Raw genomic sequence first — 16764 nt, forward strand, 5'->3', positions numbered from 1 at the left:
TTTATAAACAGAAAGACCAATTTTATAAATCCTATTGTATTTTCTAGGCACAAAGATAGACAAACGGGATTCCTTTACTTTATTAGACAAAAATACACCGTTTTGTTGAAAGAGAGCAGTCTTAACCTTCCTGGTAACTCCTCTAGTCCTTTTTGTATTTCTGCTGTATTGCTCTTATTGGTTAAGGCTCTTAAGTAAAACCACACATCGCCTATGCATCCTTACATAGATAAGTACAGAATGATGCTCTGCTCCTGCAGTTTTGCCTAGAGATACATAAATATGCACAAATATAATACTACTGGTAGGTTACTTACAGCTGTGAGTAGATTCAGAGCAATCCCAGTTCTTTCAGCTGAGTATAAATTGCTGTATGGTTCTGCAGTACCAAACTTTGGACTAACTCTTAACCAGTGTTTTTCCATGTAAAAAACTCTTCTTTCCAAAGCAATGAAAAGAATTTTTAAAAAAGCTTAAATTCTTCTAGAACTTCCCTTTATTAAAATGAGGAGCCTTCTATTTCCTATTAATACTGCGCCAATCCTCTTAAAATAAGAATCCTATCTAGATATCAGGCTGGCCCAGACACATTTATAGCTACAGGTCATTTCTTTCCAGCTGAGACAGATAATGGTTGGATTCTGAACACCTGGTATGATGTGGGTAAAAGCCGGTGGCTCCAGGGAGGAGAGGAAAGAGCAGGAGGGTGTTGGTAGGGAGGGGGGGGAGTTTGATCTTTAGCAGGAGGTGGCTGTGACCAGAGAGACATCAGAGACAGGGCTCTGTGTTGTATTTGTAATAAAAGTGGTAAGCAATGTTCTAATAGTAAGAATAAGCACAAGTATTTTAATGTGGGAAGGTACAAATAGGGGAAAGGGAATAAGGAGAACAAGCAGAGCTCAGTGCTTTAAAAAATAGCAACTTAAAATGCTCCTCTTATTTTTAATTGAGTTTCAAGAAAGAATTCTGAAAGTGGGAAAATATGCACATTGATATCTATATGCCTTTACTAGTTCTCTATATAGTGTGAAGCCTATAATATTTATTCAGCTAACTGTATGCATTAGCAGGCTTTTTCATGTGAGTTGTGTGTGCTCGTTTTGCTGGGATTTGCTCTCTGTAGTTGTTTTGTAACATGCCCTATTTCACTGCAACCTTGAGCATCTCCTATAAGCAGATAGTACATGCTAGTACTGGAAAACTCATGATAGGGAGGTTTACTCACAACTTCCCCCTCTAGAAAAATTACAGTAATTTGAGTGGGGTTGTAGAGGGAACCTCAGCTCTTAAATTCTTTGACATGAAGGTGTTAATGTCCAGAAGGACCCTGAGCCTCTGGAGTCTGTTGCTAAATAGGGCACAGCTCAGAACATCTGAAGGTCTTTGTGACTCAGAGGTGGGAATCTCCTAATGATCTTAGTTATTTTTATACGTGCTTCCCTAAAGCAGAGAAGCAACTCTACCATCACCAAACAAGCACGCAAAACTGTGGTGGTGGAAACTGTAGCAGAAAGAAAGCAAGACATAAAATAAGAAGGTGGAATTGCAAGACACTATCAACATCAAATAAAGGCACGAGACGGCAAGGAGGAAAAGACCAAAGAAAAAGGTGGTAAAAGGGCAATATAAACAGAGGACTTTAGCAGGGTTTTCATTTTATTGCTGCTTTAATCTTGCTTTACGGAGCAAAATGGGGCAGCAGTTTACCAATGCCGAAGGGGAGCAAACGGAGATCGACGTTGCCGAATTGCAGGAGTGGTATAAGAAATTTGTGGTTGAATGTCCGAGCGGGACCCTCTTCATGCACGAATTCAAGCGGTTCTTTGGGGTCCAGGATAACCACGAAGCAGCAGAGTATATTGAAAACATGTTCAGAGCTTTTGATAAGAATGGGGTAAGTGGTGGGGAGTTGTTACGATTATTTGTCTGATAATTTGCTCTTCTTCCTTCTATAATTCGGAGGTGGTTTGGTGCGGTTCCCACCCTTGTTACTGTGCTTCATGAGACTAACGCAAGGGTGATGGATTTGCTAGGGCAGGATAGAAAGAATATGCTGAACAACTTTGTATGGGCTGGTATGGATTTATCTTCTCTTAAATCTGCACACAATTAAGGACAGAATGTCCCCTTAAGGGACTAAGGATGGATTAAGAGGTTGAAATGTAGGCAGTCATGTTTGGAGACAGTATTGTTGAAAGATTCTCAAATAGCCAAGGTTACTGCATGGAAAAAAAACATCTGTTATGCTAGAGGGGGAATTATAATGTAGGAAAGTCATCCTCAGGCCAGCTATATATTGGATTAAGTGTGTATGCACAGTATGAACAGGTGGTGTGTAACAAAATATTGATTTTAGCTACTCAAAAGTGAAGGAATGCTGAACAATTCAGGCATTCTGGTTTTGATTCCCTTTGCTGTATTTGTCATCAGACACCTGGGAAAAGTGGGCTTTCTGGTTTAGTGGCAGTTCATGCATACCCATGTATTGGCGCAAAAGACAGCGTAATACTAGCCTGGGATACTTTAGATACTCAAAAGAAATGCAATATGGTTGCCTTTCCCATCTTGAAATGGATAAACCTTGCCAAACCATTTGATTTCTTTTAATTTTCTTTTCCTGAAGTTCTTGATCATATTTGACGTATGGGGTTGTTTGTTGCTGTGTATCAGTGCAAGTAAAGTGTTGACAAGCACGTCGTCTTTCAGATATACAAATTTCCCTTAAGCTTCCTTTGAAACCAGTAGCAAAACCACTTTGAGGTGATAACAAAAGTCAGTTTGTGAGAAAGGATAAAAAACTATGGAAGGTGTGAGCAGATCAGACTTCTCACAGAATTTTAGGCTGACAAAACCTGGGTTCCTATAGAAAACAGAAGGTCCAGGTCCAAATTCTGTTATGTAAGCTGCTTGGAAAAGGTTGCAGAGCAAATGGTGCGCATCAAAGGCATTCCTACTTTTTAGGAGTTTCCTTAATAAGAATGAAAATCTGTTTGTAAGGGATGCTGATACTTGCATACATTGAGAACACTAAATTAGGCCTGGGCTTATGTTTTTCCTTAAATGTGCCCATGGTATTATGTATTCAGTTGAGCAGGACCTAACAATCCAAAAGTATTATTAGTAACCTGGTAAGAAAATAAAACCAAATCTTTAATTGTGTTTTTATGCTTGCTGGCCTTTGAGGTCCAGCAGTAGCTTTTTTTGTTCACTTTTACTGAATTATCTGCCTCCCCATTCTTAATGTAATTTGTGTTCTCTCGGGCTATTTAAACTGCTTGTTTCTGCAGCCCGGGCAGGTGTCCCCCCCTTATTGTACTGCAGGAAAACTGCTTTGCTCCCCACTGTCACTCCTTGGGATATGGCTGTGCTTACTGATGGTCTTGGACTGGCACAAGTATTCTATAAAGTGGAAAATAAATAGATATCCCATGCAATATCCTCCAGGGGAGCTTTTAATCTAGGTTTCATAAGCAGTTTTCTATCAGCTATATGGAGCTAAGTGCCACTTGGCTGCTTTTCTGTTTCTACAGGATAACACCATTGATTTTCTGGAATACGTAGCTGCCTTGAATCTCGTTTTACGAGGAAAACTGGAACACAAGCTGAGGTGGACATTCAAAGTCTATGACAAGGATGGGAATGGCTGCATAGATAAACCTGAGCTGCTGGAAATCGTTGAGGTAAGTGGGCATTGCCTAATCACTTCTTTAAGCAATCACAGTTCTTTGGCAATGTAATGATGTGTATGTTTTTAGTGATAATGAGGTTCCAAGGCAGCTGTGGGCAGTGATGAAGAGAAAAATGCCTGATCTTGGTGAAAGGGTGATGTGCTGGGTGCTTTGGTGGAGCCGGATGGGGTGGCTGAGGGATCAGTTAAACCTCCAGCCTGGCCCTGCTGCTACGTTCCAGAATTGGAGCCTCTGGGGTGGCTGTATCTCTGCTCTGCCTTTGCTTTCAACCTTTTCACACCATCATCCATTGCACTAGAAGGAGGTTTCACCCCATGCCCTTTTCAGGAGCGAAGTTTCCTGCCGAGTAGCTGGTGAGAATACACTGAGAGGCAGAAACAAGTACAGAAATCCCTCTTGTAATGATTCCTTTCTGGGTTTCTGTTCTGCACTTGGTTCAGTTGAAGGTGGGAGAGAAGGCGTGGGGTTGAACAGACAGTCAGACACCAGGTACCTGGGTTCTTCCTCCTGATAAGTATCTTGGTGATGGTGCTGGAGTCACACCTGCACCACAGATGCTGTGACTTCCCCATGCACGGCAGTAATTATGCAGCTTAATCAACGGTTATCCAACATTTTAGCACCCTAGGTGAAGTGCAATGTCAAGAAAACACCAGAAATGGCATCTGTGGAAGGCAGGTCCTTTTGGCTGGGAAGTGTGACCAGCTTGTTACCTGCAGAACGAGCAACAGGTGTGGGAGCATCTGGGGAGCTTGTCTGGGCCAGGTTCAATTATAGTTTTGAGGTCAGCCAGGAATTGGCTGGAGCTTTGTTAGGCCCTTGCTAATCCCCTCTCTAGAAAGACTTCAGACAAAACCCTTCAGCCAGTTAATAATGAACAGGTGGTTGTCATGGGAGGAATTGATAAAATCTGCCCCTTTCCAGTGACAAAGTGGAACAGAAGCTATGGATCAAAATATGTGCTAATGCAGGCTTGATCGTGTAGGCTGGGCACAAGTTCCATGGGGGAGAGGGCTGGGTAAATCCAGATGTGCCTGGTCTCAGATGTTAGAAAAGAACCCATACTTGAAAGTCAGATGACCTTCCCATCTGTGAAACTTGGTCTTTGCAAAGGAACCCTGAGGTCTGACCAAAATGTGTGAGGAAAACAGGAGGACAGCAGCTCCAAAGAGCAGATGAAGTCATTCACAGTGTGTGTGAGCACGAGGTCAGAGGTTCCATTAAACATCTGGGACTGCTGAGCGGCAGATCTTTCTCAAAAGGTTAAAACCACAGCCTTTGTAAAAGATCTTTATGCTATTGGGAAGATAAGAGTTCACTGCTTTTCATTTTCCAGCCCTTCTCCTAATGTGTGAACTTCTTTTCAGTCTATCTACAAGCTGAAGAAGGTGTGTCGGTCGGAGGTGGAGGAGAGGACCCCGCTGCTGACGCCGGAGGAGGTTGTGGACAGGATATTTCAGTTAGTGGATGAGAATGGGGATGGTAAGCGATAGATGGCTCAGATTGCATTGGTGTGCGATGAGAAGTTATCTGTGCTGGGCAGACCGGCTTTAATTATGTCTATTAAGAAATCACTTAGGACTATGGTGTTATTCATATTAGACACATTTGGTTTGGTTCTGGTCTGTTTGGTAGAATCGAGTGAAATTAAGAAGTAAACTTAACAGCAGAGTCAATTATACTGTTAGGCAGCATTCTGTATTTTATCAACACTGGGCATTATCCTCCATAAGTGCTCCAAGGACTGGATGCTCTTGCATTGCTTATATTCACATAATTATTACATATGCATAATTACAAAAACATTACAATTTTTGAGATTTTTTTACATACATCTATACAAAGAAATAATTGATGTTAGGTACAATTGTTTCGTTTCTTACTTACAATATACCTACTAATTATTAGTTAAATATAAACTAAGCACTCTGCTTCTAAACAATATATCACTTAATCTTCTATCTCCCTCTTGCCATGCTGAAGGATCTAAAACTTGAAAAACATCCCCTTGTTTTGCAGTTGGTCAGAAAGCATTTATCTCATGTCAGTTGGTTACATGAATTTGGCAGCTCCTCTCCATGAGAATAACTTGGTGCAGCGGGATGAAATAATCCTCATTGTTATTTTAATGCAAAACAGAGGGGCCGCTATTCTGTCTAGTTTTTGATGCTACAAAATCTCATCTTCTGAAAGCCCTTGGTAGCCACAGTGTCCCAGTCCCAGCACAAATAGCCCGAGCAAAGACAGTGTCTGCAGCCAAATTGGAGCTTGAAGGATCAGATTTGGGGGAGCAGTGCCAGCTAATGAACGTTTCCTGTTAGCTGGTGGGATGGGGCAGGTGCGAATGCGTTGGGTTATGGTGTGGTGGTTTGTCTTTCAGCTAAATTACATGCGGGAAAAAGTATAGCTTTTGTTTTATTGCTGTATTTTCTGGAACATAGATGGCTTTTACATCCTGTCTTCATCTTATCTGCCATGTTTTGTCTCCCCATCTTGTGTCCTCCTCCTCTCATACACAGGGCAGTTGTCACTTGACGAGTTCATTGACGGGGCCAGGAAAGACAAGTGGGTGATGAAGATGTTGCAAATGGATGTAAACCCTGGGGGATGGATCACGGAGCAGAGGAGGAAGAGTGCTTTGTTTTGAGAACACTCAGCTTTGATCCAGCTGAAAACGGGGTGCTGACTACAACTGTGGCTCTCTAACTCCAGGGTGGTAGTGGCTTTCCTTTTAATATGATCTCAGCATCCAGATGAAAACTTCAGCAGTTTCAGACGCCATATCTCCATCTCAAACCCATGTGCTGCACACTGCTGGTACCCAGAGACTATTTTTGGCCCATGAAATAAGTCTTTCTGTGTACACTATACCGTGCTTGCCAGCTCTGGTTTTTGGTTACACCCCAAGGAATGAACTTTTTGTGGCTTGCTGCAGTGGATCCTGGGCCGGGTTTGATTCTGATGACAGATGTGACTGGGAAGCGATGCAGTGGTACCATCTCCAGTGCAGACCAGGGTTTGCATCATTAATGCCTGCAGAGACCCAAACACATAGAACCAAAAGTGCCAGAGCACCTGTTCTGTTGTCAGATTCTATATGTTCAGGATGTTTGTTACGCATAGCAATATGCATATTTACATTATATTACTGATGGAAAATTATTGAACACTAGCATATTGCTATCAGAAATGAGAATTAGATTGTAAGGGGTAGCCAAGACAGTGCACAGAGTTGAGGGAAATATAACGTGTGTGGCTGGCAGGTGGAGCAGCAGCTCCTTATGTCTCCTTTCTGTGGACCAGGTGCTGCTCTTGTAGCTGTTCAGGGCCCTGGGTTTCTGTGGGGCTGGAAAGAATGGTATTTCCAGACACTGAGCAGTAGTGGAAATGGTGCCTCTGAATAGCTGCATTTTGAGGGCAGTTTTGCACTAGTGATTCTGTTTTGTGGAAGGAGAGGTGAGGGAAGAGCAGAGTTTTCCTGGCTGTGGCTCTGCAATGAGAAGATTTATTGGCAGGACCACAGAATGGAGCAAAATCCAAGTGAGTTACCGAAGTAGTACAGTGGTTTTACACTGGACTTAATTAGCCACAGACTGCAGGTAAAATTTGCACAGGTTGTAGGCTGAGCTCTGCTATTCTTATGGCTGACCCATATACCTACATAGGTACATGTATGTGGAAAGATAATTTGAGTTGAACCAATATTTTGGTTCACCTTTATTGGGTTATTTGCAAGAAAAAAATCCCCAGGAAAATAACATGAGGTTTTGTCTGGTTTATTTTAATTTTCCCATGAAATCAGTGGGCCAAGTCACATCCCTGGAAAGATTTGCAATCCCTTTTTTTTTGTGGCCTTTATGACTGTAGTATCTTCCATTAGTTGATTAGTTTGCTGGTTTGCAGTCTTGTCAGTTTAACCGGTGTTTAAATTCAGGAACATGAGGGAGTATTTGCTAAGACAGTCAGTGCTAGAGTTCAAATCCATATACATTTCCACTTCTAAATAGCCTTTCCAAGAGTTCTCTGTAAATATAAGCTCGTGGCATGTTACTTATCAGAGCTGACTAGGCTGTTCATGCTGCTGTAAGGCAGCTGTTTAAAGCTTATTCAGGTCAATAGTTTATCAGCTAAAGATTTGAAAGAAAAATCTTCCGTCTGACCCGAGGGCCTAGAAGATTCACTTTACTGATATTCCAACGTGTGGATAAAAGTTTGAACGGGAGGATACAAACCTCTAAATCCTTACATTGAATCGTCTCAACCAACATCCCACACTCCGCTTCTTGCGCCGGTTTAGTGGATGTAGTTGCGCGCTGCAGGTTTGCTTTAAACGCTTTATATTTTGTGATTGTGTTCCCCAGGTCAGGCAGGGAAGGAGCTGTTGGTGTCCGCACACCAGCCATCCTGTGCTGGTAGAGGGCATCCTAACACCGAGCACCGCACAGCTCGTGGCACAGGTTTTGTAACACGTGAATTTAATAAAGAATTATTTATTAAAATTATATCTGCTTTGTAGTAATTTTTTTTTGGTGCTTAAAATGAAGGTGAGGATCTGTGTGAGCACCTGAGGCTGGCGTAATGAATTAAAGGGAGGTGTTAACAGCTAACATGGATCAGAGGAGTATAAGGCAGAGGTGGGGATGCTATTGCAGGTGCAGAGTAGGAGAGGAGTTCTCTGTTTAAATTCTGTGTAATGACAGCGGAAAGCATTAAATAATATCATTAAAAATATTATATATTAATTATATAATATTATTATATATTAAATAATATCATTAAAAATACTTCTCAATGGAATCTGAAATGGGTGCTTGTGCTGAAGTGCTGCGATGAGGGTCCCAGGTCTGACCCTGATGGGACTGAAACGGGAACCTTGAAGCGTTCAGGGCTGGAAGTGTTGGGGTTGACAGCAGGATGACTCCTCTGGCCTGGGCATGGACCTCTGCAGGTAACACTTGTCCAAGTGTTGGCATCACCCGCTGGAAAATTGTTCCTCTTAGCACTTGTGTAATCTTTTGTCAAGAAGTCACAGGGTGCTTTAGTCTCAGTCCTATTTTTAAATCCATAGGTATAAACACTTTGATCTCCTCCCAAACTCAATTCAACATTTACATCAAGCTGTTGATGTCAGGCACTTTGCATAATCCATTTTTCCAGACTTACAGCCCGACTAGAATTGGATTTGACTGATCAGATTTGTTTCTAGTCTAAATGGGGAAACAGGATGGCACGGAAAAGGCAAATGCCATGTGACTTTTTTTCCCCTGAGCTCTTACCATCTGCTCTGATGCTTGGGCAGAACCGAAGGTGCAATAATCGGGTTAGAAAGCCGTAGGTGAGGCTGTCGCTGATGGGCAGAGGCACCGGGGAACAGGAGCTGAGGAGACATCGCATCCTAAAATCCCCTGGGAGGTGCATTCCCAGGGAAAGTGCTGAGCAGCAGAAATAATAAAGTTGAGAAGGAATGGGAATAATTACATCTAACTGTGCTTAGCCATGCTCTTTGTTTGCCCGTACACCTGCTGGTGTGTGATGGGAGGTTCACCCATAGGTGGCTGCCCAGAGGAAAGGGTTTTGTCCAGGTAATTCCTGAAGGATCCATGTGCAGCTCCCCTTGAAAATGTCATGTTGAAAATTGGTGCTGATCATTGATTTTTTTTTGGTGGTCTCCCCGTACTTGTTGTTTTTTCCCATAGCACCTGTGCCCAGCTCTGGCAGCACAGGAGATTACTTCTTTCCTTCTTTGCTTCTTCTCTTCAAAGGAACATGCACTTCAGAAGTTTGGGAAGTATCTCAGACATATTAACCTTAAAGATGCTGTATTTAAGGTAATTTAATGGTGTTCTGGGGTCATGGTACGGGAACAGCGGAGCTGTGTTGTGGGGCAACTGTGTTCCCTGGGGATAAGGGACCTTTTGAAGCATCTTTGCCTTTTACTCCCCGCACCCTAACGCACAGGGGTGTGTTATGGACCCTCTGGCAGCTCCTATAAAAAGCCTCTCCCACCCTCACTGGGGCTGTGCTGCCTCATTCACCAGTGACATTGTCACAAGAGTGAGCAGCTGCCACTGGTTTGAAATGAATTATGCATGAGTTAGGGCAAAGCGAGTCACAATATTAGTTTTTAATTGTTTTATTTGCTTCTTTAGAGGCTGAATAAACATCCCTTGGGGAGAGACACAGAGGTTTGGAAGGTGCCTTTGGCCAGCTGGCAGTTCCGACAGCCCTTCTAGGATAACTTTGTCTTTATAGATAGAATTTGGGCTTGTTGGGGCTGCTGTTGTAAAGATGAAGTGCCATAAAGTGTTGTGCTGGTTGTTCACGGGGAAGTGAACTCTGCTGTGAGAAGCATTGTTACACACTGAGTAAATGATGAGAAGGGCAAGCAGCACCCATGGGATGTGAGAACCTGGGAGCAGCCCCTTTTCTACACCAACCTCTCCCCGTGCTGCTGCTGTTCTTGCGATACAACTATTTTAATGAAGCTAAAACAAAGGTTTCTATGCTTGCATGAGACAGTTAATCTGTCCTGCTGGAAAGAGAAAAATTGATTGAAGGAGAGAAAAAAGCACAACCGGACATAAACTTGTAAAATATCTTTATTAGTTCACTATAAGATTGGAAGTACAAAAGCTTCCAGGTAAAACACTGTCAAATGAAAAAGATGCCCAGGACAAAAATGGTCAGAAAGTTGTTTATGAATAGTGAGCATCCAGTGCTAAATAACAAGTCTTTGAGCTGGGCAAGACATCTTTCCCAGTGTCCTGCATTGCCTCTCCAGGTCTGAATCTTGCTCCCATCAGATGAGGAAACTCCTCTCCAGGAGCAGCTGGGGCGCAGCCCCAACTTGGGGACAGTGGGCGATGGGGGGACAGAACTGCTCCCGCAGCCTTCCCTGTGCGTGTGCGGGTCCTGGGTGCAGCCCCTGCTCGTGGCGCTGGTCAGTAGTGTCGGCAGATGAGGTTGCTGTGATGGGGTTCTCTAGGAAGGGGTGACTGGGTTTTATTCCATGGGGGACGGTGCTTGGTACTGCGGGGGTGACAGTTCCCATCACCTGCTCGGGGATCCACAGGTGCTGCGGATGCTCGGGATGCGGATGCTGCGTCCAGCCCATCTCCAGCATCACCCCCCTCCGATCTGCGGGCAGACGATTCGTTGCCATTGCAGCTAAAACTACACGATGCTCAAGGGTGTTGCAGCTTGCAGGAGAGTTCTTTAAATTTGTTGCATAGATGATATGCCATGCAGGAATATTCCTATAAACACGCAAAACCTTTTCTTCTCAGGCTGACATTGCAGCCCTTCCAGATATTTCAAGGAGAAACATGCCCTTAAAGTTCAGATAGTTGTTAATAAAGGCACCTTTCTATGTTTTTAAAGCTTTTAAGCAAAGAAAAGCCACTGCATTCACCGCTCCCCTTTTTCTAGCTCAGAGGTGTTTTTGTCTTATGTTATCACTAACGATTCCTAACTGAATAAAAACCAATGAATGAATGAATGACCAAAACTGCTGATTGCATGCTCTGGAAACATGTATGGAAAGAGAAGGTTTGCGTCTGTTTTCTTGGTTTTGTGCGTGTGTCCTTGGGGAGCCCCTGTCACCACCGGGGCCAAGCGCCGGCAGCCTCGGGGTTCGTCCCCTGCAGAGGCTGCAGATGCTGCTGTTGGCCATGACCAGGGGGTGAATTTTGAGGCTTTCTTGGTGTGTTATCTCCCTGCATCGCCCGGTGCTGCTCCCCATTCCTGGGGAGGGCAGATTCCAAAGCCCCCAAGCAGTGAAGGGCCCTGTGGCCAGTCCCAGGGTGGCTGTGGCTTCCAGGGTGGCAGCTCCCCCTCTTTTCTTTTTGCTGGCCAGTGTGGTTGTGCCGAGCAGAGCTCGGTGACCCCCAGGCTCCCCCAAACCCTCTGCCCGGGGAGCGATGCTGTTGGAGCAGATCCTGGTCCCTGCGCTAGTGGGATAGTCTATCGCTTGTCACACTGGTGCTGGGACAGCTCACCGGCTCCCACAACCACAACCCGATTTGTTTTAGTAATGCGAGGGGAGGAAAATTAGAGACGAAGGGAAAATCTCCTGGGAGCCTACTCGGCAGCCTCTGCTTCCTGATCCGGCTCGTGTGGGTTCTTCCCGTCGTTCTGGATCAGCTGGACGATGTGTGTCAGGTCCAGGCTGCGGGTGAGGATATCGAGCAGCACTTCATCCTTTTGTACGCCCTCCATGAACTCCTCCAGGGAGAGCTCACCTGTGAGAGCGCATTTGGAAATGATCCGTTAGGTCCTGCATCCTTTCTCCTCCCTCCGCAGCATCCTCAGAGCAGCCCCCGAGAGCTGTGGGTACCAGCCCTTCCCGAGTCTGTGTATCGTACACCGCAAAGCCCATCACAGCTAAACCCCGTGCAGACCCCCAGTGTCCCCAACCACAGCCTGTGGAGGGGACAGGGAGCGGAACCTTCACAAAGAGCTGGTCCCTGCCAGCTCCCCCATGTCCTGGTGTTTTGGGACATCCAACATCTGGAATTGCAGGTCAGGGGGAAGTGGGAGCTGTATTTGGCATTGCATAAGAAAGCTCCTTACCATCTCCGTTTATATCAATTTTGTCAAACACCATGTTTGTGAATTCCTCAGCTGTCATCGTTTCGTTGCACCGGTTGATGGCTCTAATAGCCTGGAGAGAAAGAAGAACAATTACTGAGCGTTATACAGTTTTGTGTATCCATCAGTACCAGCGGCTCAGTGACCAGACATGGGCGGCCAAACTTTTTTGCAGGCAGTTCTGAAAGGAATAAAAGTCCTGGAGATTAAAATCACTTAAAAAGGCAATCAATGCATTAAAAGATTAAGTGGGCATGCTGGGATAAGCCAGGAGCCCTTCACCTCTGAAATCCTTAGATTAAATTCAAGTGCTTATCTCAGCCCGGCTTTCAGCGGCCGTGGTTAAACAACCGGCAATGAGGAGACGAGGGGTTGGTGCGTGTCGGGGCATGTGGGGGGTCAGACAGGTCCAGCCTGGTGGGAGGACGGGTAAAGGACACGGAACCAGTTTGGCCAGTGCCTGCTGGTTTGCCAGGGAGTTGTCTTTTGGGTGGGAATTTTCCTGTTACAACCTTTGTGTCTACCTGTATTTAATAACCATCATCTGCGACAGAAGCAGGAAAAGCAGAGCCCACTCACTTTGATGATGTTCAGCAGTTCTCCCCGGTCAATGCAGCCGTTCCCATCCACATCATAGAGCTTGAAATACCATCGCAGCTTCTGATCCACCTTCCCTTTCAGGACCAGGCTCAGAGCTGCCACATACTCCATAAAATCTATGTAGCCATCCTAAAAGCAGAAGGTTAGAAGCCAGGTGAGACTAAAAGCAGGTAAACTCAGTGTCTATGCCCAGCTTGGGGACTAACAAAGACTCAAAAGTGAGCCTGTGCTAAAGGAAAGCAGTGGAAATTCAGAGGTCAAAGAGGAGCGGGCTTATGCAGTTGAGCCCTGAAGGATTAGCGCACATCATCCTGCCTGCACGCTCCTCCAGCTCTTTCTGCTGCACGGGGCTCTCACCTGGCGCTCTCCAGGAGAGGAACGAGCTCAGGAATTACCCAGCACATCGCTGCCACCTCGGGAGGGGACGGCGCTGCTCTATCCCTGTGCCTTTTGTGTGTCTGCTTCATGTTTGGCCACATCAAAAGCACAAACAGTGTTATCTTTGACTTTCCCCCGGGGGTTTGCCCGGCTCCCTGCGCAGCGTCAGAGCCGTCTCCCCACAGTGGTGTCTGCAGGGCTGTGGTACAAGCACAAAGCCGTGCTGGGCTGAGCTCCCGTGCCACCACCTTCCAGACACCACCCCGGGATGTTCACGGCTTCCAGGAGCCTTGCTAAAATGTGTGGTGCCCAACATGGAGCTTTTCAATGGCGCGTACCACTGAGATACGAAACACATCAAAGGGAAAATGGTACATACTATAAACCACGGACAGTCTTTGGGAGGGAATAAGCCAGGGGTTTGTCAATGAACAAAGCCGCCATGCATGGGGCTGGTTCAAGAAGAGATCATCGGCTTTATCCCACCACTGTAAGAGGCAGATTAGGTATAAATAGCGACTGAGCCCCATTCCCAGCAGGATTTCCTGCACAGCAATTCCCTTTTCAGGCATTCAAACCCGGGGCAATGAGCAAGGTGAAGGCACAAACAGAACACCTAAAGGCTTTAGGACCTGAATTGTATTATTTTCAGTGGGATTAAGCCCACTAAGCCTTTCAGTTTGCCATAAAATACATTCTTCATCTCACATGAGGTGCAGTTTCAAATCATTTGCAAGTCCGGCACAGCGACAGCCCACGGTGCAAAGCTTCTCCCCAGGGAGCGAAGGGCCTGAGCTGCTTATCATACGTGTAATAAAAGCAATGAAACTGTAATCCATTTGTAATTTAAAACAATAGAAAAGCAAAGCCAATCTGTTCTGTAAACCGCAGCTCGTGCCACGCTGCGTGGCTCAGGAACTCTCTGTTTCTGCATGAGCGCAGCACTTGTTCTCACCCCGCTGGCTTGGTCCTTAGTGTCACAACATTTGATATTCCAGGGTTAAAGGACGTTTCATTTTAAAGAGATCATAGACTAGCAGAAAACCCCTGACTATTTTAATAATTTAAAATGAAAAGGGAAATATAATTTCCAGGAAAAGTCTCTTTTCTCCCAGAACAGGCAGCAGGTGAGGGGTTTTACTTGACATCTTTTTTTGCCTTACATAACTGATATTACAATTTACAAGGCCACAGAACATCAGACCATGCATACTCGGATCCACATCTATTTTGCATACATCCAAATACACCACACGCCACGGGAGCAAAGCACAGCCCATCCCTGCCCAGGCCGAGTGGGAAGGACAATATTTACCTTATTAAAGTCAAACGTCTCAAACATTTGCTCAACGTATTTGTTCGCTGACGGACTCAGGTTTTTCAAGCCAAAAAACTGTTTGAACTCGTACAGGGTGAGCTGGCCAGAAGGACACTCCGTCATGAACTTCTTGTACCACTGGTGGCACTCGGTGGTGCTCAGCTCCTCCACGGTTTTCCCGTCCATGTTCCCCATCTCCACAGCAAAGTCCTGATCGCTTTGCAGCCAAAAATCGATGTTTTATGAAATTCGAGGGCTTTGAAATTCTGCTTCTTGCCTTTAAAGTCCCAACGTCCCCAGCGCCACAGTATTAGGGAAAAAGCCAAACTGCCTTGTGTGGGGGTTGTTCTGATTTGGTGTTGATGGATGCAAAAGGCACCTCTTCCCAGGACAATTCCAAAGCACAAAACCCTCTTTGGACAAGAGGGTGACATTTAAGTACCCAGCAAATCCCCCTGCGGCCAATGAGGCTCAGGGGGATGACTGGCTCCCAACAGGTATTAAGACTTCAGGGTTAAAATAGAAAGGAGGTAAAATGGGAAAGTCTTTCAGATTACAGGCCCGGCAGGAGATTATGAGGGTGGAATTTTCTCCATGATGGTGTAATCTCCTAATCCACTTTATTTATGATCTTGTGGGGGGTTGTATGAGCAATAACTTTTGCACCAAAATCAAGGTAATAAGAAATAGAGAAAACAACTCAGAAGTCTCTATGTTGATACTGTCTTTTTGGTCTCCCTTAGTCTTATTCTGGCTGGAGGATTTCCAGACAGGGCTGCTAATTTGAGCCTGAAACGTAGGGAGGGGGAAGTACCATTTCAGGTCCTGTGAAGAAATGCTATTTGAGGGTAAATTTGGTGTGCTGAGACACCTGCTTCTGGAGAAGAGCTGCAGGGAGATGACACCTGAATTTCAGCTCCGGTTACTATCTAATGCCACAAATGAAACTGCTTTTCCATTCACGACGAACAAGACTTTGCCTGCGTCTAGGAAAACCTCGTGAAAAGAGTTATCCTTTCAAAGGAGGAGCAGAATTTAGGCTTAGCTGAGGAAGCCAGCGAAACCTTCCCAGGTTCTGCAGCTTGTGCTAAGGCCAGACTTGTGCAGATGACCATTCATGCAGTGCTTGTGTGTAAGCAGGTGACAGTAAATGACAGGACAAGTCGGACCAGGTTTTTAGAACAAAACCCACGCTGCATATTTTTCAGGGGAGCAGTGACCTGGCCTCACCACCCATCCCTCAGCTCATGCGTTCACTGATGGTCATAGCTCAATGAGGTTGCACCAGTCACTGCTTTCATTGCTTGGGCTTTATTGCTCTCAACTATGGGTTTGGGGGTTGGAGGGGTCTCCATTTTGCAACATCCACACTTGGGACATCAATCTTCTTCTTGGTGTGATCGGTGTCCCGGTTGTAGCGGTACCCGCAGGTTGGCTTCTGCGAGGTGTAGAAGGGGTTGTATGAGTTGGACCAACCTGGTTTGTAGAAGACAAACTTGAAGGCATCGGGTTGATGGCCCCCAGAATGGGCAACAACAGGAATGAAACGAGTGTCCAACGGCTGGGGATGTGCTGGAGACGGCTGGCTCGTTGGGACGGGCTTCTCCACCTCCTTTGGCTTCTTGTGGTCTTTGCCAGGGGTTTTAGTCGCCTGTGGAGCAAAAGAGCCAGACAAACGCATTGCAGTTGCTCCCAACGCTTTGCCATGCTTATCAGGGCTTAAGGCCCTGATGCAATAGTTGTGTACTGGTGGCCAAAAAGTGGAGATTTAACAAACCGGGAGAGCGTAGGGAGTGCCTGCCTGCTTACACCCACTGCAAGGGCAGTCAACATGCAGTATAAATGCTGAGAAGTCAGGTATCTACATTTCTTTAGCTAAAAATCTAAGGTGATATTCCTGACAAAGTGAGTTTAAAATCAAATGATGTACTGGAAATGTGGAAGCAACAGTGCAAATAGGATTAAGTATGTACAAAAAGACTTGAAGGACTTGATGGTCTCTTGACTTGAATTTCAGCTGGTTGGTTGTAACAGTGCTGAGTGAATATAAAGTGCTACCAGTTGCTGATGTTCCTGCTGTCAGCCTGACCTGGGTCATCTTTCCATCACTTTTGGGAGATAATACTGTGTTTGGCACAGTGGAGCCTTGGTCCCAGCTCAGAATCTCAGTTTTAAGAGCTATAAATGACA

General features: G+C 45.3%; 2 protein-coding genes across 2 annotated transcripts; one reads left to right on the forward strand and one right to left on the reverse strand.

Moving 5' to 3' along the window:
- Positions 1-1690: 1690 nt before the first annotated feature.
- On the forward strand, positions 1691-6336 carry GUCA1B (guanylate cyclase activator 1B; the record flags this gene model as incomplete). The annotated part of the gene is made up of 4 exons (XM_080358157.1): positions 1691-1894; positions 3531-3680; positions 5057-5171; positions 6209-6336. The coding sequence occupies 4 exons, from the start codon at positions 1691-1693 to the stop codon at positions 6334-6336; spliced, it is 597 nt and encodes a 198-aa protein (XP_080214283.1).
- A 5432-nt stretch (positions 6337-11768) lies between these two features.
- LOC308048931 (guanylyl cyclase-activating protein 1) lies at positions 11769-14769 on the reverse strand (the record flags this gene model as incomplete). The annotated part of the gene is made up of 4 exons (XM_080358258.1): positions 11769-11929; positions 12261-12351; positions 12858-13007; positions 14572-14769. 4 exons carry the CDS (start codon positions 14767-14769, stop codon positions 11769-11771), a joined length of 600 nt encoding a protein of 199 aa, XP_080214384.1.
- Between the last annotated feature and the right edge of the window lie 1995 nt (positions 14770-16764).

The sequence above is a fragment of the Nesoenas mayeri genome (genome assembly GCF_963082525.1).
Source record: "Nesoenas mayeri genome assembly, chromosome: 23".
Lineage (NCBI taxonomy): Eukaryota > Metazoa > Chordata > Aves > Columbiformes > Columbidae > Nesoenas > Nesoenas mayeri.